General features: G+C 40.5%; 1 protein-coding gene across 4 annotated transcripts in view; it reads right to left on the bottom strand.

The window, feature by feature from the left end:
• The window catches only part of CASK (peripheral plasma membrane protein CASK), an 842,400-nt gene that overhangs the window by 19,048 nt on the left and 798,124 nt on the right, over positions 1-25,228 (bottom strand). For 2 of the 4 annotated variants that reach the window (XM_075682288.1, XM_075682289.1), the window contains exons 18-20: positions 19,812-19,841; positions 1,624-1,722; positions 126-267 (exon numbers count right to left, since the gene is read on the bottom strand). In XM_075682288.1, coding sequence (XP_075538403.1) covers positions 126-267; positions 1,624-1,722; positions 19,812-19,841 — 271 coding nt within the window. The remainder of the gene's footprint in view (positions 1-125; positions 268-1,623; positions 1,723-19,811; positions 19,842-25,228) is intronic. The other 2 variants (XM_075682290.1, XM_075682291.1) reach the window with 1 other exon arrangement.

The raw sequence follows: 25,228 nt of genomic DNA, 5'->3' as shown, positions 1-25,228 counted from the left end.
GTGCCAAACTTCCACTTTATGCAAGTGTCCAAACTGTGACATTGATGATGTCAGAGTGGGATTCCGATAGCGCATTTCCAAGCAGAGCAAGCAATTTCGTGCGACATAAGAAAGTCTTGCCGTACCCCCTTGGTCGTTCTTCGCGTGTTCCATGGCGATGCAAGCCATCCGCCACTCCTGGAGTTCGGGCGAGGGAATGAGCCCGGCCGTACCGTCGGCCGTCTCTTTCTTGGCCTGCCACCAGTTGTGGTCGTCCTTGCTGATCACCTGTTGAACCCCCAAAGAAAGGGAAAAGGAGGAGGGCAGCACAATGGGTGCGCACACATTTCTCGGTCTCACAGGTCCGCTTTCCTATTTCCTCCTACTGCTCTCATGACAGCATGGAATACGAACACGAGAAAACAAATTGCAAGGCACATTTGTTTTCTTACATTTGCCAATATGTGCCATAGCAATGTGATCTATATACAAGTGCTTTTAGATAGTTTGGGGTCTAAAATACATTTAAAGCATGCTTGTGCCATAATTACATGCTGTTTTGAGTACAATTAGACATAATAGTCGTTCTACATTTTTTTTTTTCCGTTTGGCTTTCATTGTGGTACGACAGTAGGTAGTAGTCCATCATTAAAGGAAACACAAAAATGCGCAGCCAGCAAGCTACAATTGTTCTCAAGTGGGTGCTCTGAAGACTGTTATGCATCCGAGACAAACGTGCCCAGTAGCTGCGCTGCTGCAGCAACCCTGTGCCGTGGTAAAGTGTGCTCTACTTGTCTGTAGAGCATGTACTGTACTGATACTGGTGCTAAACACAGAATTTATGCTGAGTGAATATGACTTCATTATTGTATAACTTCAATTCCATAATTGGGAGATTTGCCCTAAAGTAAATAACAAAAAAAGATAGTTAGTAAAACACAATTAAATATTTAACAGCACATTGCAAATTGCTGTGCAATTATGTCCAGCAATCCGGCTACTGTAACAGCATTGCACTATGTGCAACTGGAGACCTTTTTTAATTATCCATGCAAAAATTGAGAGGAGCCCTTCAATCTAGACAACTGCAGACATTAAGATGAAGTTACCCCACTGTTCCCTATTAATGAGCACATAATAAATAGTCATCCAGCTGCATACTACTTTAGCAGCATGCAGCTTAATATCTGCAACATAATATATGACACTCGGCCAGAAAGCACCTTTACTGTTAATGTTCTAACAAAAAACTATTGTTGTAATGCACTATGCTGTATCCCAAGTGAATAAAGTGCATTTTGCTTGTGAAAAAGTATATGCAACACGTTTCGAATGCACGAAACAGTACTTACGACAAATGCATTTTCAGCTCAAAAGCATTTTCAGTGGCACGACCTCTTTTTTTTTTAATGTAATCTATCCTATAGCTACTGCTATTCAGGTGACATTGCTGCTATTTGAAGGCCTACCATGATTTTGCAGCCAGCAAAGGTCACGCGAAACACCTACTGTAGCAAGAGTAAAAAAAAATGTAGCTGAGAAACAAGACTTTCTATGCCATGTAGACCAATATATCTCTGCTACAAAATGGCAAGAAAGAACAAAAGCAAGTGGCTAATTGCAGGCTCCATAAAAGCAAAAGACCTGTAGAATGTCCCCTGTCTGGAATGGAATGCCAGCTTGTGCACATGGAATGAGGTCATCATCCAGAGGGTTGTAGTCGAATAGGGCACGAACATATATCTGGAGAAAAAGACAACAAACACACAACGACACCTTGAGGCTGTGAAAACGACAGTGCTGAAAAAAGTTCTTTTTGCACAAGAGTTCTGCAAAAGCAGAAAGCACAAGCAGTCAAGAACTAAAACAACAACGCCACAAGAGAATCACTTGTTAATCGTGCAGCACAATCAGCAGTTAAAGGGCCCCAAAACCAGGTGTACATTAAAATTAGTTCTTGATTTGTAATCTTACAGCAATGTCCAGTCAATGTCCTCCTGCCAGACTTTTTTGAAGGAATGCAACAGCAGCCATGGTGCAAGTGGCAAGTCTTTATGGGGATTGATTGACTGATTGACTGACTGATTGATTAATTTATTCACTCATTCATTGATCAACTTATTCATTGTGAGTGAGTGAGTGAGTGAGTGAGAGGTTAGTCGCTCGGGTTTAAAGTCCCAAAGGAACACAAGGGCTATGAGATGCCATAGTGAAAAGTTACAGGTCAATTCCGACCATGTAAGTTGCCTTTGCAAGCACTCAAATATTGGTTCACGAGCCTTCATTGCATTCCGCCCCACTGCAGGCTTGTGTTAGAGCCCTGCCATCAGAGTGCTGCCTTTCTCTTCCTGGGCTTGGCTCCATGGTTACTCTACATGACCATCCACAACGTTAGGGCAGACAAATTCCTCCTGTGGTGTTGTTCCACTGGCATCCAGTTTTGCCAGTGGAAGATTCCATGCAGAGTTTCCCTCAAGGTATCTTTTAGGAGAAACAGCCAAACACTCCAATCCTGGTGTTGTAGCACCAACACTGAAGCCAGAGGGTGGGCATAAACATTTACTTGAATCGGAAGGCTCCTACAGTGCTTTCAGCTGTGGAATTTGCCCAACATCATGAGTAGGCCCATTGCACATTGCCCTTGTTTGTCCAGATAATCCCAACCTGTCTAGAGGCCCTTTCAAGATTGAGAGCAGTTGGATGCACTTCAACTGCCTTCAGAAACAAAGCTTTATTACGAACGCAGTACATTTTCTTCCAACTTGAAAAAAAAAAAAGCTTTTTGAGCTTTCTGCAACTCTGACAGCCTCTAACATTCACAAATGTGTTAGAATTTGCTATGTGCTGATGTGCTATTGTTCTGGAACAAGGTATATGTTTTTGAATCGAAGAACGACTATACAAGATAGTGCATATATGCTTCCATGTAATGGTTGCACTCGTCAACATAAAAGAGTTTTCACTTGTTTTACTCTACAAAAGCTCGTTGCCTCACCATTTTACTGCAAATTGACCAACCAGCACTAAAATTAATATGTACAAAAGTTTAACTACTAATGGTTGTCAACTCTGACACACAAGCAATATGTGCCTGCTCACAACATTGCGTGTGCCTAAGAAAGCCAAGCTACATTACACACACTGCTATGTTTCTACCATGCACATAAGACAAAGAAACAGTAGAGGCAGGCAGGACAAGACAGTATGCGAAAGGACATGCAAGTAAAACACACAAGCATGAAAATTATGCTAGGAAGGGCCCCATTTTTAATAGCTTGCAGATTTAATGCCAGCCTTTTTTGAACAGTTCCAGTGGCAATCTGAGCGTCATTATCATGGGCTGAAAATTCGAAGCTCCTTTAGAGCATGGTGACAGGGCTAACTTGCAAGCAGCAAGACAGTCATGCAGACTGTACAGGCATGGGCTTTTTAGGCCGTAGTTAATTTTTCCTGTCCCTATCTTAAACACCATGGAAATCTGGCTAAAGGGAGGCTAAAGCAGTTCATGACTTGTGTTCATGACATTGAGGAAAAGTTCTTAGGGGAATGACCTCACGAAAATGAATGTCAAAGCTGAGAAATTAAACACTAGTTTTAAGTCTGCAAATGTTTCCTGCTATGACTGACTGTAGATTTGGCACCAAAAACTCTGATGTAGAGTTTCCTTTTTCTTCCATGACTTGCAAGAACTTAAAGAAAACGTTGTAAGTAATCTCTACCTTAGCCTTGGATGAAGTTAATTCGCATCTCAGTGCTTTGAAAAGGTTGAAGGGGGCCAGAAAGAGGACAATTACATTCCTCAGCATTCAAATGAGACACCATTTGTCGTTGACATAACAAAGGTCCAAGTGTCTAGGATAAAAATGAACAGTAGTAGAACATCTACTAGAGAAAATTACTAGGCATACAATGAAAACTTCCTTTTATTCTGGGATATGTCAATGGTACACAACTAGAACACAGGTTACATAGTCACCCTGTCTCAAAGCTCATAATAAAAATATGTCTGAATACATTGAATATAACCGAAGTTAACTAAAACAAAAACAGTCCAACGGCAAATTCTGCTGCTAATTTCAGAATAAGAATTGATACTTGGTAATTATTCATAAAATTTCCCAGATAGCGAGTCGATTATACATAATCCAATTTGATTCTATGAGTAAAACATCCTAGCTTACAACCAATTGAGCATGCATCCTTTCCAGCAGTTCAAAGAATAACTATACGTTGACCAATGAGAGTTTGCTGCAACAGAAACACAACACAGACTTGTAGATAAAATAAATGCACAAACATTTTTGAGCCGGCTAGCTATACAAATTGTGCCAAATGAAACAACCGTATGTCTGCAGTTTTTTTTTAAAGGAGCCATGTAACACCTTTTTGGGAATGCATGTAACGTCTGGCCCCATTTTAAAGGGCATCACTTCCCTAATCTTTTCCAACAATAACTTCTTAAATGCATTATGTGTGAGCACAGTTGCTCGCAAGCAATGCCTTGCCCCTGAAATGCCTTCGTGACCTTCCCCTCTTCTCTACAACTGCTAGCCTTCTGGGATTGGTGGTAGCATGAACTTATGCCTTAGCCGCTCTGTTCACTCAGCTGTCATCGTACTGAGTTTTCACAGCAGTGGAGTGGTGTCGTTTCCTTCCAACAAATAGTGGCATAACTACATTGTTGCTGAGATTTCTAAAGAAATTTGTTTCAGCAGACCTTGCTTCATATCAGAAAAGGGGGTATGGATTGCGTGAACGATACTCCTGTCTGCCTATTTAGAAGTGATATGCGGTTTTTCCATTGTTTTTCTTAGCCATGATAAACCTGTGCGCATGTGCTCTTGACTGTACATTTCCTTATGGCCCTCTTGGGGACTCCAATAAATTAGTTGCGAGTGTAGTGCTCATGGTGTCCTGTATTGTCTTTCTTATGTCTGTCTTATTTACACTAGAATGGCTTTACTAAGTATCGGCCAACCAGCCCAAGAACAAGTTATTTTTTGCTACAGCTGTCAGCATGTTCTGACTGATTTTGAATAGTACATGAGATTGTTGCCATAAATCGTTGTTATAGCCAGGCTGCGTCTAAAATCTTTTACCTATGCCTTGCTCAATGATACGTAATAATATGGCCTAGTGAAGTGTCGATCAAATTTTCTACTATAAAACTAAGGAATGACAACATCTAGGGCTATGTTGAGACGACTCTCTGCAGTGTTTGAAAACTGCTCAGATACACAAAAAGGAACGGGGCACACAATCCCACGTGAGTAGCGACGAAACACAATATTTTAGCAATGATAGTGTTGTCCATTATGAGGCCATAATAATATGCGCTGCTATCGTAAATGCATGCTGATTTGCAAGCACTGACGAACATGTTACATCACACCTGGCTACAAAAGGATGCAATTCAACAAAGTAACTGTTTGGGCTTGTTGATATGGTGCTCAGTCTCGTATACCCTTCCTTCTTTCCCATGTACTTGCACTAAACAAAGCTTTCTCTAAAAATATGCAACCTCAACACAATTTAAGGATTCGACTGTTGCCCAAAAGCACTGAACTATGCTTTTTAATCTGAACAATAATACTGCTGTTGAGGATATTGCTTCTTCCAAAGCACAGATTAGTAGCTATATCTAAAGAAATCTGGCCAACACTCATCCTGTCCCTTGAGTAACATAATAGACATGAAAGGCTTGGTGGGGGCATGAAAATTTCCTTAAAAACGAAGTAGTTCTTGTCTTTCTAAATGAAATTGTAGCTGCCTGCTGCACATGAAAAAAAATAAAAATAACCCAGCTCGAGTATTCAGGACAGCACTGTCTAGCAACTAAGAAGGTGTATTTACCATGTTTAAGAAAGTGCTGCAGGGCCCCTTTTGTCATAATCAGCATAACTGCACATTGCATTAATAAAAGCTGTGCATCTAGCAAGTTCAAAAGGTTGACCACTACAATAAAACGCTGACAGCTGAACCGCTTAACAAAAAGCAGAGTACACTACACAAGTTGTATCTAAATTCTTCACAAGCTATCGCACAACACAAAGAGCAAGTTCTCCAAAAGTCAGCGTATGAGTATCATTGAAAATACTGCACAGACACTATGTTACTCTTTACCATCACAATATGAGATACCTCCTGAGTGTTGCCAACAGTTGTAAACTACTCTTTAACCTTAATCTCCATTTCATAGAATAATAAAGCAAATTGCAAGAGGATACATGGGGAAAGTAAAAGGAAGGAGTGACAGTGCATTCAAAGGAGTTACAAGCTCATAAACAGCATATGATAAAGCAGCCACCACAAAGCCAGTTGTTCTGCCTATCACAGAACACTAAGCCCAAATATACAGAATGGAAAGTACATCTTCTCACTTCTATGGCCACTGGTAGACAGACTATTTACGTTACATATACTCATGTATTTAACAAGGTATGTGTATTCTGAAAACTTCTGCACGGCACAATTTGTGTGTGTATATACTTTGACACAACAAAGCAACTGATGACAAAAGTAGCTGCAGTAATGCCTGGCAATCCTGTCATTCACTATGTGGCAAAAGTACCATCGACGTCACTGCTCTCACAAGTAAAGCCTTTGCGAAAGATTAAAAGCCATCACACACCTTGTTACACTGTACTTACACCTCACTTGCACCATTTACATATGCGTATACTGCTCACAATAAGCTAGAGTTTAATTTACACTACAACTGATAACAAGAACACTTGCAACAGTGCCTTACATCCTTGCCATCCACTATGGTGGAAACATGTCAATGTCGTCATTGCCCTTACAAGAATGTTTGCAAAAACTTAAAAGCCATCATGCAAGTGATTCTGCTGCACTTACCCCTCACTGTATTAAGTCTTGGAGTACTATGGGTACAACAATGACACCTATAATTGGTCCAACAAAAGCTCTTAACATTTGTGCAGAGGTTTCCCACTGAAAACCTTAGGCAAAAACTGCCTGAGTGCTAATGAGTGACAAGGAAGTTAATATGTATAGTCATAATGGATAAGCAGTGTGTCTGTTAGCTAACAACTTATTGGCACTTGACAGTAACTCCTGCACCAGTGAGCCAGTCTGACTGTATACAGCCAAGCAAACAATCGGAAAACACATTTGGCAAACACAATCGGTAAACAGTTCGTCAAGTAATCCCTCTACGAAGTGCTGCCATAACAGCTGTGCATAAAAGAAATATCTGGATACATGTAGACAGCCCATCATACCAACAATGTTGTGCATCTGTATGGCACTCAACTGAGTCTTGCGCGTACATTAGCTAACATATGCATGGTGTCCCAGATAATGTGCACTGAAGAGGTGGCATCTATGTGGATAAAGCAAACTACATCTTGGTTGCAGTCCTCTGGAAAGATTCCTAGAATTGTTCGTTTTACCCATAACTGATCACAAATGGTTAATTTTATTAATCTTATAGTCACTACACCAGAGTACCAAGTTTTCGCATTGCTTTCCCAAACATCAGTTTCAGCTGTTTAGAGCACCGCGTCTTTCTTGTAAATATTTTTATCACATTTAAAATCAAGTACACAAAATTTATAAAAAGCTGGCATGGTGCCTCACTTGCGCACACCTGAGCATTGCTGCTTGGAAACGCATTATGAATGAACTGAATGAGCTGCATGTCTCATATACACTCAAGTGTGTGCACTGTGTTTCTAAGTTAAGGGAGTCAGGTATAAACAGCCACTGGCTTGTTAATGCGATTACCACTCTTTGCCTACATCAGGCATTTTGAATCTATATACCTATGTAGCCTCTTTGGCCAACCGAGAGAGCCAAGTTGTCTACTAAGTTAGACCACTAGGCAAGTGGTCGTGGTTGTGATGCCAGCATGGTCGTTCTGTTGTCGTCATTCCAGCTTTGCTATCTGATTCTTGTCATGCCATTGCGGTTCTGCAGTTGTTGCCACATAGTCATTCTGATATTGCCTCCACCGTTCCATTGATGTAATTTCTTTTTCATCACTCTATGGCACTCTTGCTGTCATCATTGAATCATGATTATGCCACTGCTGTAATGCCATTGTCGTCATTGCGTGGTCATACCGTTGTCATACCATCGTTGTGATGCCATGGTGGTTGGTCCATCGTTATCACTCTACCTTTGTCATCTGATTCTCATCACATTGTAGTAGTCATACCATCACCTTCACGCCATCAGCGTCATACCGCTAAAGTCACACTGTCGTCATACCATCATCTTCATTTCAGAAACATCATCCAATTGATGTCACGCTGTCATCGTCGTACCACCTTTGCTGTTCCAGTGACATCATTCCTTCTTTAGCATTCCAGAGCATTCATGCTGTTGTTATTCAGTCAGTGTGATACTGTCATTGTAATGCTGTTGTGGTCCTTACATTGTCACCTGTCCAGCTTCATCATCCGATTCCCATCATACTGTTGTTGTCATACAGTCACTGTTACGCTATCGTCTTCATCTCATTCTCCTCATGCAGTCATCGTCAAATTTTTGTGGTTATACCATCGTCTTCATTTCACAATCATCCTCTTGTCATCATGCCAACGTCATCATACCACCTTTGTTGTCCTATCGGTGCTACTCCATCCTCGTCATGTCGTCATGGCCATGGCCGACGTTGGTGAGCGAGTGTCATAGCAAAGTGGGCCGACGCCGGAGAAAGTGCATGTCACACGTACCTGAAGCAATAGAAATCTCGGAACGACAGCTACAGATTTTACACAAGATTTCTTCAGCAACACGGTGTGTTGTTACATTGCTTGAATGCACATCGCATTAACATTGACAGTCATCACGAGATGGGTTATGTTGGAATATCTTGTGCTAAATCTTAGCATAGGTGAAATTTCATGCTGCATTTTGTTTAATACCACAATTTGATGCAGTACTTGCCTGTTTTGTTCAAAATAAAAAAATGCACACATACACACACATGCACGCACATGCACGCACACACACACATATACGTGTGTGTGTTTTAAATTTTGAGCAAAACAGGCACGTGCTGCATCAAATTGTGGTAATAAACAAAATGCAGCATGAAATTTCACCTCTCTGCTAAGATTTAGCACAATATATTCCAACATAACCCATCTCGTGATGACTGTCGATGTTAATGCAATTTGCATTCAAGCAATGTAACAACACACCGTGTTGCTGAAGAAACCTTGAGTAAAATCTGTAGCTGTCATTCTGAGATTTCTATTGCTTCAGCTACGTGTGACATACACTGTCTCCGGCATCGGCCCACTTTGCTATGACACTCACTCATCAACGTCGGCTATGGCCATGAAGACATGACAAGGATGGAATAGCGCCGATAGGACAACAAAGGTGGTACGATATATATATATATATATATATATATATATATATATATATATATATATATATATTTATATATATATGCATCATTTGTGGTGATACTGAACAAAAAGTGTGAGTTTTTTAGTGAAGAAATGGTAGTGCCATCTATCAGTAGTGAGCTTAGGAAATACGCATCTCCAAGTAGCATAGCATAGTCAAACGATGCAAACTCCTTTATATGCCTTTTATATTCTTTTGTATGCCTGGTTGATAGCGTCCGCTAACTTTGAGAATGTTAGACTGCTGAGCACGAGGTCGCGGGATCGAATCCCGGCCACGGCGGCCGCATTTCGATGGGGGCGAAATGCGAAAACACCCGTGTGCTTAGATTTAGGTGCACGTTAAAGAACCCCAGGTGGTCAAAATTTCTGGAGTCCTCCACTACGGCGTGCCTCATAATCAGAAAGTGGTTTTGGCACGTAAAACCCCAAATATTATATTATTATTATTATATTATTATTCTTAGAACTCCCTACTGTGTCAGAATGTGGTATTACTGCATGTATTACTACAAACATAATGGCATGCCAAACACAAAAATCAATCATGGTATTGCACGAATGGGTCAGTGACTTTTACACCTGGCTTGCTTAACTATGAAACATTTTGCTACAATCTCTTGAAGCACAAGACTGTCCAGTTATAAAAACATGGTTCACCCTCTTAAAAAATGTGACCCTTAAGCATGCTAAACAGACAACTGTGGATACAATTAAGCTATTGCAAGTGGGTACAATTCTTGTCAGCATTAATTTCATCTTGTGCCATTGCCGAGTGCAGTGATAGGATGGGCAACAGAACTGTTGCACCAATGAGTGACTCTCACTACAGTGATGCATAAAACTGGACCTTTGTTGCTGAAAAGTGAAAGCATCACTTTGAAAGCATTGCCCCCCCCCCCCCTTGCCCCTCTTCCCATGTTTTTCTTTGCCTTTATCCTCATGGCTCAGCACTACATCTCAAGCATAGAAAACTGAACAATCATAACTTGCGACTGCATTTGCACACTTTTTCTTCATAACCATGCAAAGCCTATCCAAAGCAAAACAAAAGTGAAAAAAATGCAACTGGGCAGTAGTTGCAAATGCTTTACCAGAGCAAATGACAAGAAATCAAGGCACACTATTCCTCTCAAACAGAAGCAACCGTTTCTCCCTTGCTGCTCTGGCGAATTGTCGACCAGCCTCGGGCTTTTATTTGGAAGACAAATTCTGCCAAGCACACAGAAGCTGCTTCCAGTGAGTGCAGACAGACTGAAGCTCGCCAGAGTGGGAATGCACAGTTCTGGCACAGTCTCCAGCGGCCTTGGTCCAATGGTGTTTCCTGCTTCAGGTGGGCTTGTGGTCCGAGTCAATGGCAAAGCATGGAAGCTCATCACTTTGTGCTGTTCTCCTTGAAGAGTTTAGTTTCTACACTAACCTCTCCTGAAAGAGACATGGGACAATGTGTCCAAGCAGACATGCCTACCCCCACACTACATGACAGAACAATAACTGCTTGCACATCCAAATTTCAAAATCGAACACATATGAAACAAGCACTGAAAGGAAACAATAAATTAGGCTATAGTGGTAAATTGCTCTCTGCAGACTTCACATTTGTTCAGTGAAGAATATGTGAATTATTACTGAGGAAAATAAAACACCAGGCTTTTGCATTTTATGCTTGTACCATGAATCAAATGACACCTTAACGAAGTCATGTGTTGCTCAATAGTTTCACCTTTTAGGTACTTTTCATGCAAAGAAGGCCTGCAAAACTTTCCAGTTAAGTTCTCATTTATTTTTTAGTGCAGTGTGACTTCAGCTCCCCTTTTCCTTTTTTCTGCTCGCAGCCCACCAACTAGCTATGCAAGAAGTTGCCAAAGTTGATAATGCAGTGTGGGAATTTCAAAAAACTGTTGTAACCAATATGTCACTTTTACAGTGTTTCCTGAAGTACAATCCTCCAAGGCTTTGCTTCCTGTAAAAGTAACCTACTTGCAGTTCCAGAAGTTAAATTTAGTCATCCTGAGCTCATAACTTTTTATTGCGATAGCAATTATATGGACACGCCAAGCGAATTTGCACTGTCGTAGCCATCACCGTGAGGTACCGCATATATCTATGTATATGTATGCTATTTAACATGCAGTCTATGTGGGTTATATTGCTACACCATTCTAGCCCTAAAGTTGCTCATACCAGGTCTTACATTATTGACAAAATTATTCCTACAAATTTTGAGAATGGCAGCCCACAAACAAATATCATGAAACAAAACACCGACAGCGCATGCCCTTTATCTTAAATCTTCTCAGACTTAAATATCAAAAGTGCGAAGCAATAACAGATCCCAAATATGAAAATGATATATTGGCGCAGCTGTGCGCTGCCTCTGGGATCGGCCCAGAAAAGACGTTTGAAACATACCTGATATGGAAAAGTGGTGATAAAGTCACTACGAAAGACGTTGGCTTTAATTGTTGAACATAAATTAACTTGTCCAATGGCAGCATTCAAACAGACAACCCCTAGCACAACAGCTTGTCTTTACTTAGTCTGCTTACATTTACTTCAATTCATACAGCCAGTACAGCTATGAGTCTTGCACTTTGTGTAATATTCTAACATGTTGGCTATCGCATTCATTGCTTCGCCCTTATGGCAAAACTATGATAATATTTTCTAATGTTCCTTCAATGGTAAATGTACCCCACCTGTCTTAATGCTACAGGAGGAATGGCATCATCTCTTGTGAGACCCACAGGTAATGATAACATTGGTATTAGGTATAGTAAGTTTTACATAACCTCTGATGGCAGCAATGCTGGTATGCAAAGAATTCATGAGCAGAATGCTTTGAAATGCTAAAATTTTACTTCTTTCACAGATGCTCCTCTACTGTGCATGGAAAATTACAATCTGGCAGGGTAACAGTAACAAAGCAGCTACACAAAGACAGATTGCAATGAAAACTACTAATTAAACAAATAGCGTGGATCTCAAGGCACGTTCTTCTGTTACCAATAACAGGCCTTGGTGTTCAGTAAATGAATATACAAAAATAAATCCCGTCAACTCTCTTATCTAAAGTCACCCAAGTGTTCTTAACATTTATCTTTTATATAACTTACGATTCTATTAACCCTTTAAGTGCCAGGTTATTTAGGAGGTGACGCATCTCCAGCATCAGGTTTTATTCTCCCTGTTATTATAAAACGAAAACAACAGTTTACTTTTGCTTATGTGAAGGGAAAAAATGACGGATAATGGCAAATGCTTTCCTGGTATGGTCTTCACATTCCTATCTGATCTCAGTGACACGGCAGGACATCAATGCAACAGTGTACTGAGATGTGAGTGACACTGAAAGGGTTAATGTATCGGCTATTCAGTGATCTTAAATGTCTCATACAATTTGAGCAACAGTGATTTTATAGATCCCAGAGAAGGTAAATCTGCAGGTCTAACACCGCATTAAATAAAACTGGGGTCCACTGGTGCTAAACGCAACAGTAGTCTGTTCTACACACACACTCTACATTGCATCAAAAGGGTGTCGTTGGTAAAATTTCTCTCAATGAAATTCTAAATGAAATAGCAGCAGACTTGCTTCTCAGTATAGCCGTTGTCATCACATTAGTGCAGCCTCATTACCACGTAAATCTGCCGAAATTGTGCAGCTGTCAGAAATATCTGTGGGCCATAACCGGCAAGCCAATAACGAGATCAGGCCGCAAGCAGTTGTATGCCTTTCGCTACAACAGTATGGCCCCATGATATATGGTTGTTATGGCTGCCTCCCTATATTTTTTAATATGAGGAACACATTCATATTACTTGTCGACACATTCAAATGCGCAAAGCAGGTACAGCGTCCAGAGCGCTTTACTTTTGCATGGATGTCAATAAATGTGCCAAGGCCTACTGTATGTAATTCAGTATGATGCCACCTTATGTACCATTCCACAACTCTTAAGAAAAATGAGACCAGGAAAGACATGACTGCCTACCTCAAGCCCTTTCAATCTTCGCACACTTAAGGTCACCGGTGCATTGCACGCCTACTCTATGAAAATGTCAACTGCCTGCTTTTATCACACACTCATCTCTTCAAACTATTACTCCCAAATCTGCGAACATGAATTTTTAAAATATGTTATTGAATGCAGGTGTGTGTGCTGTACCTGAACAAAGAGAAAGCTCTATGTGTGTTTGTCTAGAGAAGACAACCATATGGCAGCCATATGGTACAATGTGATGGAATCTGATGGTTGTGTGTTCATTACATGCTTCACGTACATTACATTACATGCTTAATTAAGTGCATTACTATCTGTCATTCCTCTTATGAGCCACAAGATATTTAAAGATATATAAAATTGATTTCCATTTAAGCTTAAACAAAACTGACATCCTCCAACCAATTCTTCAAAATTATATTATGATCATACCAGTGTCATTTGAAAGAAAATAGTAAATAAAATGACCACGCAAACATACAAGCAGCTTCCACTACAATGACCACGAAAGCACTTGCACATTATGTACGCATGAGTGCAGCTAATTTAGTCATAATAGATGCTGAAATTACTTCAGCTAATGAATGCTCCGAGAAGCTGAAAAAAGCTTTTCTGCAGAACATCGAGTGACACCTTTTTGTCAGTGCTGCAAATGTACAGCTTTAACAGCATCAGTGCTTTCACTAAAGGGGTGCTTAAACTTAATAACTAACATTTTGTTCATTGCTGAAAAAACTGAGCAAGTGGTGAATATGAGGATGGGATATACACAACCCAAGTTCTGACTATCAGCTAAAGCTCACTGATGAAGTGGTACAATCATATACAAGCACGAAACATGCGAAACGGAGTGCAAAGCTACCAACATGCCCAGCTTTCAGCACTGATAGGCTGTCTGCAACTCCATGTCAGTAAATCCCAGATGTTGGGCAGTGCATGTATGCGCACTCTCTTACATCCAAGTCTTTTCTTGTACTGTTTATGTTGAGCATGCAATTTTACTAACTTTCTCCAGCCTTCAATGCAAATTAAGCTTGATTCAATGCTGAGAAGCCAGAACCAAATGCCTAGGGACTTGGATAAGGGTTTGCATAATCCCCAATTACAGAATATAAGACAAAACTGACTATGAAATGTCGGCATATTACATGATGTGACTTCTGCAACATGCGTGTCAAGGCAGATGCGGTTTAAAGTAGAGCAGCTATGTCTTCGCAAGTTATGGAAACAAATCAAATATTTGCATGTCAAGCAAACAACAAAATATTTTTAGTCTAAGATAGCAAGGAACCATTAGTATCTTGCAGATCTAAGTTGATGTTTTTGTACGAGGGTCAAACTGGACATTGACCAAGATCCCATTGCAGAAATTACATTACAACTTGGTACAAGAAAAAGAAAGATGTGCAATAGACGGGTAATTACTGCTTAGCCTAGAGTGTGTATATTACAGCAGGTTAATATAACGGTAAACAGTAAACTTCAAAAAATATTATCATTTATGCTTGCAATCCTCAAAAAAGATTGAAAAACACTTTGCAGGGAGCCAAAACAACCACACAGAACCATACAGGTACAAAATAAAATGCAAACCGATGCAAACAAATGCAAGTAGCACATAAAAAAAGCCACAACAGAATGTATACAAGAAATACAAGCAGCCAGGCATCATATGCACAAGTGTTTTCAAGTATCAGGTTAATCAGGAACAGTCACTAGTCAATAACATACTAAGTAGCAGCAAATTTGCAGCTTATGATAGAACTAACTGGTCAAGCCGCCAGAAGTGCCTAACTAGTGCATCATTACAACGAGAACATCCTGTTGTACAGCAACCACGAAATATTGCGAAGTACTGTGAAATACAGTCAAACCTCGATATATTGAACACGGATATATCAAATTATTGCATGTACCTAACACTTCCTATATCACCTGGAATATCGCATGCATCTTTAATTTTTTATTTCAAACGGAGTTGGACGTAAAATGGATACAACGAACTCCGTCATCGCAGACCGTGTGCGCTCTGTTGACAGTCAGTGAGCGTTCCCGCAAAACCCTCAAAGATAGCAGTGGCGCGATGGGCGTTCCCGACTGCTGCGCACTATAGCTGCAAAGATCGATCGCGCCGAGGGTGCCATTTGAATGTAGCGACGTACACATGTGGCGGCTTGGCTAGTTCGACAACGTCAATGACACATTGCATTTCCCGCACTGACTCCTCCTCGGTGCCGTGCTCTGCGCCTGCCGCACCTCGCAAGAATGGGCGGTTTGCATCCACAAAGACGTGTGACAGCGCGCGCTCACTGAGCTCACTCACAGACGCCTTGGCAGACACCACTTAATACTTTGTTATTGACAGTGTTTCAAAATGCTTTGACTGAGAGATGTGGAGATTGCAGTGGAAGTAGCGGCCAAATGAAGACACTGCCAAGGTTAATCCTCCCGCAAGCACTGATGTTGCCCCACTCCCGACTTCAACTAAGGTTGTAGCTGCTTTGGCCCTTCTACGCCGTTACTGCAGTGTAATAGAGGGCACCGACCTATCGCTTGTGGATCGTTTAGACTCTGTTGAGGACTCCGTGTTTAGGCATGCGGCTGCCAATAAGAAGCAGGCTACACTGCTGCAGTACTTTCAGCAAAATAAATAAATACTTTGTGTGAAGCTTCAAGTTAGCATTTAGCTCAGTTAGCAGCTAGTTTGGAGCGCATGTTCAGCTGTGGCGCGCGCTCTGAACAACAATCCCTGATCGTGCCCTTGGTTCATTGATTGATTTGCAGAAATTTCTGACCTGTCCTTTTACGTGATTTCATATATGGCGATATCGAACTATTTCGCGATCACCGCGCTGTTTCATACATCGAGGTTTGACTGTACTGTTAATGTGATTTAAAGTAAAAGTGTGAGAATAATATATTTAATGACTTATAAAGCACAACTGCTCTATAAAATAAAAGCGCACAAGGTCTGCACACACCTTAAGCCATACATAATCATACTTTCAAAAAAGTTAATGCAAAAAGAAAAAGCTCAACTGTAACAAAAGATAATGCAGAATCGCCAAACGGAAGTTTCATGTACCATGCAAAAATTAAGCATACAAAGCGAGTGAAGGATAGATGATTTGCTGACTAAGAACCTCTGTATCACAACACAGATAGGCTTATTTTCTGGCAGGTAAGCTCTTTAATAAGTTTACGTTCAATGCTGTCTGCCTCCCATGGGTAACATTTAAACGAAACTGCATTGTACCCGAAAGGTACATTTACTTTATATCTGATGGCATAAAACATTACTTCGATTACGTTTATATTGTAGTATCAAATCCATTAAACAATACATTTTCTTGGTATTGTGGTGTCACCTAAATATCCTGTGCAGTTTGTTGTGTATTTCGTAGCTACTCAACATTGTGACTCTTAGTATGCAAAAAATTGCCACAGCTATCAAACAGGCGCCAAAGATAGTAGTGGGTAACCCTTTCTGTGAAACAATAAAAGGCAACAGAAGTGAACATGTAACTCTTGCAAAATTGTCAACCACCTAATTGCAAACAGAATCTGATTCAGTTACATACCTTTCCCTTTTTTTTCTAGCAATCATTGATGAGCTGCCTTGCTCGGCAATATAGACAGTATAACGAGATATCACGTGAAGAACTCAGCTTAATCTTTTGTGACTGTAAGTTTCTTAGCTGTGAAAACTATAAAAGAAAAAACTAACAAATAGCCAGAATGATGAAATAGAAAGCCCCAGTGGAATAAAAAAAAGAAGAATTGAAAAAACATCATGGCTTCCCAAATACTGTTTAAACAACACAACAATGACAAGTCTGCTTCAACTCTTTGTTTGTTTGTTTTATCAGGGAAACATTACAATGGCTGAAATGTTTCTGTGAAAGGAGTCATGTTGAAACTGCACCAGCTATCAAATATACAAGATATACGGGTGTGCTCGAACCTTGTCCAATAGTTCACAAACTGAGCTCCTGGGTTCAAATGAGAAAAAGAATAATCCTGTTGACTTCAAGTTGTCAGAGACATTATGACCTTTACACAGGATTTCTCAAGGCTGTATGTATCAGAAAGACAAAAATGGCAAGTCCAAACAAAGGGGACTTAAACAGCAATAACCAGTTTATGTAACACAGGCACACAAGACAGCACTCAATAACACTTGCAGTTATGATGAGACAGGCATTGAAATTAAAAGCATGATATTCAAGACAGAAGCACATAAAGCACACACCAGTCAGCACACTTTCAGGTGCACACTTTTTCTTAGCACCACATTTTGCTCTTACAGCAACTCACATTCACATCAAAAAAACAAAAACAAAGAAACATTGAAGCCCACACTGGACCATGCATATTTTACTAAGATGCAATGGAACTTGTATGTTACCAAAACATGAACAATCATTCCCTCTTGTTTGCAGTATAAACTAATAGTGGCTGGTTTGTTCCTCAGAACAGTGAACAACCAGATGTAAAATAAGTATCAACAAAATCTGCAAGTAATGTTCGAAGTGTGCCATTCAAAGTACGTAAGACAAGTTCTCTAAAGCTACCCCCCCCCATTCTTTTTTAATTATTTCGACAGAGATTGTAAAGTTGTTGTTCAACTTGGTGACACCGTATGAGAAAAAGGTCGGGGAAAGAACTAAAGCATCATTCTTCCACGAATAAAATGCAGCAACAGTACCTCGTCAAATTATACTCATACAGATCGCACTTATGCGTTGGCCAATGGCACTATCAGATGAGAGCACCTACAGTTGTAAGCACTGTATCACAGTGGCAGCACATCTAAGCACCCTCGTCTCTACCCTACACATGCCTTCACCCTCCAATGGTCAAACTGGTCTATGCCTCAACACTAGGTCGCATGAGCACAGCAACAGCTTAAAATCATTGACTGGCTGTAATTCTACCTTGTGGCAATGTGTTTTGCACCTTGGATGGAGACATTCTGGCATAACCGCATCCAGGGGGCAATGGAGATCACCGAGACCTTCCACATTCAACACACTTGACACTTGTTCACTGGTCACGCTTGTGTGGTCCTTGCCCTTTCCACTTTGCTAATATTTTCTTGCTTATGAACTTTCCAATCTGTCTGTCCTGACTGCTTACAGCTTTTTATTGAAGGCTCCTTAAGTCATGAATTAATGTTTTATTGAGAAGAAAATAGCATGGCTGACAGTAAAGCATTCTTTATTTAGTTATTTAGTCACGTAAAAGTAGTGTAAGCTTTAAGTCTGTATTAGAAATCTGCAAACCGTAAAGCTTTTGAGCCTTAGACAATAGCCAGTCTGCCAAAGGCCACCTTTGCAGTCATATGAGAGAGTGAATATTGAGAAAAATGAACTAATGCTCTGGTCTTTCTTGAGTGTTTCAAATCTTCAAAATGTGGGCAATGTACACCATTTATAAAAATAAAACACACTCTTTTTTTTGTTATTGTTACTGTACTACAGCAACACCTGTACAGTAATCTTATATCCCAAAATATAAAATAATTCCTTCTTACAAAAAATAGATGTATCCAAAGATTAGAAAGGCAACTGAAGGTTCAACACAAAGATGAAGATTGCATCTCAAATATGGCAAAGAACTTACATATTATGCACCTGCCATCTGTCTTTCAGATAAATGAACCCTATATGTATACTCACAATATATATATATAAAAAAAAGCTGCCTTTCTATGCCCATACTGCTGAGAAATGTGAATGCATCATAGTGTTTACATGGTGCCCATACTGGTGGGGGACATTTGATGAGGAATTATGATTAAGCCTATAAAATGTAATTGGATGTTACTTCTGTTTTCCAATTATGTATTCTAGATCAGGTCATGTAGCACAGCTGCTTATATAAAATGTTACAAAAATATCTTTCCCAGCAACAGGCACGGGAACCACGGGAACCATGAGTTGTCATGACTGTACATTAGTAGCTAAATGGTGCTATGCATTCAGCTGCTTGCACAGCAATAACATTAAGCTACTACAATAAAGAAGAGCTAGCACGAAAAAGAACCAGTGCCTACAGAGTTTGCTGAGCCCTAGACCATTTGGCAGCAAGGCTTTTCAATGTGCAGATAATGATTACCCATAAGATCAACGAAAAACCAAAGAAAGCTTTGCAGCTCACAATGCCCATCCATGCACATATAATACATATTAATATGACAAAATAATGAAAAGAGCAGCATTCTCTAACAATGCGTCATATTTGCCTTGAATAAAGTTGCAGGCAGCATGCTGACAAAAATGTAAAAGCATATGAAACGTGAAGCGCACGAGCACAAGCCAACCCGCTACAGTGAACGCCACCATCGGAATCGAAAGAGAAGCAAAAGCAAAATGAGGCAAAAGATAGAACATATGCAGGCAGAGAATTAAAAGAAGGCCTTCAAAGGCCTACTTACTAGAACAGGCGGGGGGTTAATCCTGAAATACTATATAGGGCAGAGCAGGGGAAAGGAGGAAAAAGAAAGAAGGGCAAAGAAAGGAGAAAACAAGAGAAAAGAAGAATGATTGAATCATTTTGATTAAAAACACAAAGGAAAGATGGGGCTCCACACCCGCCAAAGCTTTGTTGTGCCCAATATTGTAATGTTTTACAAATGACATGTAACCACTACACTGGTATATTATGCAACAGACTGACCATGCAACAGGTACGGCGAGTACAAACCTTGCAATATATCCACGCTTGCAAGCATGGAAGCGAACTTGCTACTCTAAGCACTACTGACTGTTCTACTCCAAGACAGGTTGGATCAGTGCAAGCCATTCGCACTACTTAGACCAAAAAAAGAGTCAAAACAAGAGATAAATAATCTTTCATAAAGGCGTTGCATACTGCAGTGTTCATAACCCCTATACCAAGCAGCAAGTTAATCCTTGTTGGTTGAGGACAGGCAACACAATTTTGTAACCCTCTACGTATATTATTATGTAGGTTTCTTGAATACAACATGGGCCAACTTACATAGAGTACATGCTAAGGTTGGTCACTAAATTGCAATCTATAGCTGAGTGTTCAATATTTCATTCAGCTACTTGTAACGCTCAGAGCAGCAAATGGACTGACAGCATTCTAAGACACAAGCAAAGTGTTTAGACCTCTTTCATAACTCTAGAATCAGCTTCTCTGCATTGTAGCCTTTCGTAATATTTGACAAGGCCTCTCTTTGGAGCACTGGTCAAGTGCAGCCTCAGAAGCCAGCATGCACATTGGAGAGCAACAACACGTGCCATGTTGTACACAACATCAGTGTTGCACTTAACCTGATTGTAAAGGCATTGCAATCCTCTGCCAAGCTGGAAGGAAAGATGCAGAATAAAAAAAGTTTATTAGAATTACAGAAGGGGGTTCACACTGTGCAACCAGAAAGCTGCTAGTGCGCCAAACATCACACAGCAGTATGGTGGTTCAAACTGAATCAAACGTTGTCACTCCTTGGTGACAGTTGGCCATGACGTATTAAAGTTGTCTAGAATTTATATACTATTTGTTATATACTGTAAATAGTACAGACAGGCAATTTTTGCGACTGGTTTGTTAAGAACCAAAGAAAGTGTACTGAACTCCTAAACTGTCAGACAAATACCATTGATAAGACATAATATAAGCTTTTGATACACCAGGTGTACAAGACATTTGAGGACATAGCTTTCAATTTGCCATAGGCATCAATATTCTCACTTTATCTGACTAGGCACTTATCTTCGACTTCAACATTCCCTGTCAGCTATCTAGCACATTCATTCCAGGGTATCAGCTTCTAGTCTTGACACAGGAGATGAAGCCACTCACTGTCCTAGTTGTCATACACGGCAATTATGGCAACTTGAAGATCACTAAATTTTTAAATGATGCTAACTTCTTTCTCTTTAGAGTAAGATTCCGTCTTATAGCCAATTATCATCTGTGACAAAGTGACAATCCCTACCAGCAGTCAGATGCCATTCAGGCAGTTGAGTTTCTACAGCAGGCGGAAGCCACGATGAGTGAGAACCCTGAAATGCCAACTATGGCCACTGCTGAACAGGTTTATATAGCAGAATCAACAGTCAAGCTTTCGGTGCACGATATGATCAGGGTAACTCAAGAGTGACTTGCTGTGAACTTCTGCTGCCAAGTCATGCTCAACGTGGCGTTATAGTTTCCACTATAAACCTGCTTCGCTGCTGCGTATCAGGGGCGTCACTGATAGGAAGACTAACACACAACCACACAATGCTAAAAACTCACTAACGGCTGATATTGTGGAACCACCACCCAAGATCAACACATACTATCTGATTAGAACATGCAGCTGCATCTCACGAGCAATGCAGACTTGCTGCAAGCAGTAATCGAGCATTCCTGCTAATTTTTATGTGCAGTAGTTGTAACAGCAGATGCAAACTTGATAGGGTAACTATTTGAGCCAGATAGCACAATCTTTTTTTTATTGCTTGAGATAAATGAGATAGAAGTGGAAGTTCCTTACGCTTGCGCACAGTCCTTTGCCTTTCGAATGGTAAGAATGAAGAAATATATGCACTCATTGTGAAAGTTGGCACACAGATGGAAATAGAGAGTTACGGTAAATACAAACTGCAGTAACAAAGCTGCTGGCGACATCTTTTGATGCTTTGTCCGAAGACACATGAAATGATTTTGTGATGCACAAGTTTTCTTGTCGAAGGGATACAGGAGAAAACAAAACAGACTGCATGTTGTTGATTTCATCACTGCCATTGCTTTACAGCAGCAGATACACATAGAATATGGTTGATTACTGCAATACTAGTTCTATGTTCTTTCCAGTTGAGGTATGTGCTGCATATGGCACCACACATGACTGCACACTTTCATGTCCCCGGTAACCTGGCATTCTGTGAATGATAATTATGTATATGGAAAAGGTAAAGCTCTCTAATAACATCGAGAATTTTTGTTTAAAACAAGGCATTGAGATGGCCACTCAGACTGCATTTGCTTACTGCTAATCGCAAGTAACGTTGTCATTTTATCATTTTTGCTCAATCTAGCATGTTTCAGGTTTGCTTGGCAGCAAGAATGCACGTTTATTGGATGATCGTCTTCTTAACCCCTTCTGTACAAAAAATGAGCTCAGTTCATCAAGACCTTACGTGCAAAATATATGGAGGATGAACCAAGGTCGTCCAAAGATGCTTGGTGTCATAATACTGCCTTGGATCATAATATTAAGTACTCTGGGTTAATATTATCATAATATTAAGGCCCTTTGAGTGGAGGCTTGTTGCTGCGCTGGCTACGGTCAGCTTTAGTATGGCAGCCCCCATGGGAAGCACCACTAATTCAGCATGTGGTGTTAACACAAAAAGGAAATGTGCGCTTTCCAAAACTTCATCGTTTTCAAGTGGAAGCAATGTCTAAATGGCTTTGAATGCCTCCGGTGAGTCTAGGGCTCTCTATCTCAGCTTTGATGACAGCGAAGGGGACAGTGTGGACGTCGTAAGCTGCGTGTGGGCAAGACCCGACACCACAGAAAGCAATATTTCTCCTGGATAACCAGGCTTCCTTTCACTGTATCTCAAGTGAACCTCTAATTTGATGACAGAGTACTTCATTCAATTCTTTGACTACGAGCTCACTGATCCAAAAGATGCTTATGTGCAGTGAAGCCCACTTTCAGTTACACCATAACAAATTATGCTTGTTTCGAGCAAACTACAAGTGTGGATGTGTTCTTTAGACATAGCTAGATTGTTTACATGAACAAAAAAAATAAATACTGAGTTTTCTTGAAAAGCTTTTCTGGATTTTCTACCATCCTTAAAGGGTTTGTGCCCTTCGAACAATTCTTATTGAATAAGAAACCACTTGGTGAGATTATCCACTGCACAGATATTCATCTACGTAAATGTTTGCAAATTGCTATGCATACAATATGCCCGCAGAAATGAGATTTGTATCTTCTGTCCTGCCACATAACCTCTCTAGTGAATAATTGTTTTTCATTGGTTGATTCGGAGAGACTAAGGACTATATTACATGAGTTTCATTCATTTAGAATTACACCTTCTGGATGGCACTTGTAGGCTTGTCGTTGAAAGCAAAAGTGTGACATTACATCCGCTCGGTAGCCATGAGTCCCTGTACTGTGAACAGAAACTTTGCCTTATATGGCACAGCAACATCACCACCCAATGGAAGCATTTCCAGGGCAACAACATGATGAAAACTGTTTTAATAAAGATCAATTTCAGTTTTGCTGTGTGATACTATTAGCATTCTGTGTTTACTATTATTACAGTCCTGCCTACTTCCTAAAAGTTGACTGTGCCTCATAGCAGTACCACTGCATAGAAATGCCTAAATTAACAAAGTTCCTGGTAAGGAAAATAAAAAAAAGGCCAACATATTTGTTTTTCAATAGGCTGTCAATATATAAATATACAAAAGAATAGGCTTAGGAGAGTGTAGGTGTCAGCAAGTGGAAAACAATAAGCCAACAGACAAGTTGTAAATAACATGTCATCTAATCATTTAAATGAGCCTAAGCAAAAATGGAATCAAGCCAAGGTCTGCTGTGAATGTGTTAAGTCCAGACCACCCGTACGCTCGCAGATGCGCGCAAGCTCGCGTATGCGTGCCCACACATGCGCAGACGGTGTGGCATGGCTCACACGCGTCGTAACGTGGCATGACCTCGGGGAACAGCTCCTCTCTGTTATCACGTGCTTGGGCTGCCTCGCGTCTACCCGTAGCTGCGTACCTGGGTACGCAGCTACAGCGCGGAACATTCAACTCTCAGTGAAGCAGATTTAAATCATGCAAGAAAGCGCGTATTCTTTCCTTATTGTGCTGATGTCACAGCTATAAAAATATACCAATTACATTTATAGATACCGAAGCATTTTAAAACACTGTGAATAACATAGTACGAAGCGGCGTCTGCCAAGGCATCTATGAGTGAGCCCAGTGAGCGCGCGCTGTCGCACGTCTATGTGGATGCAAACCGCCATTCCTCGTGAGGTGCGGCAGGCGCTAGGAGCTGACGCAAGGTTGTGCGCATCCGCAAGCATACGTGTGTTCTCGGCTTTAAAAGCAGCTTCCCACAAGCAGAAGCAGCTTCATGTTGCTGCTTTTACAAGAAAGAAAAAAAAAGAAAGAAAGAAAGTAAGAAGGAACGAAAGAATAAGAACGCCAGCAGTGCCTAATAGGGAGTGCAGTGTCACAGGAACATGGGATGCCACATGTGATGCTAACACTGTCTTGGTTAGCAATAATGGAAAAAAGGAAGCAACAGCACCAGTATCCACTGGGTTGATGCATTAAAAACATTTATTATATCTCATCAAAGCAAGTAACTACTCAGTTAGCCTTGCATTATTCAACACAAGAAAACAGACTATGGACAATAAAATCTGGTACAGTGTAAGCAGCTCATCTGTAGACAAATAAATGCTGAAAACTGAGTAACAAACTCTGATAAAAAAGCAAAAGAAGCTTGCATAACAACTACAAAACTGACACACGAAAGAAACAAAGCAATTATCTATAGACACCAATGGCTCATGAAGCCTGTCATGGATGAATATCTATGAGTTTGCAAAATGCTTTGAACGCAGAGCTGCATGGTGTGTACTGCACTTCCTTTATGAATGAACAGATAAAGATCAAGCTAGAAGCTAAAAGATACAGCCTTTGTGAGTGCTGGACATTGCACTCATGGAAGCCCATGGGGTGCAGAGCCTCCCATCATGAAATTATCAGTTAAATGTGCCTTTCAGACTAATTGTATTTCAAGCAAGAGTAGCCTCATGCCTCTCCAGCAAGGCACACAACAGTTATTATTCTTGC

The sequence above is a fragment of the Dermacentor variabilis genome, chromosome 2 (genome assembly GCF_050947875.1).
Source record: "Dermacentor variabilis isolate Ectoservices chromosome 2, ASM5094787v1, whole genome shotgun sequence".
In the NCBI taxonomy this organism is placed as follows: Eukaryota; Metazoa; Arthropoda; class Arachnida; order Ixodida; family Ixodidae; genus Dermacentor; species Dermacentor variabilis.
The sequence above is the reverse complement of the archived record's forward strand: the minus strand, read 5'-3'. Positions and strand labels throughout refer to the sequence as shown.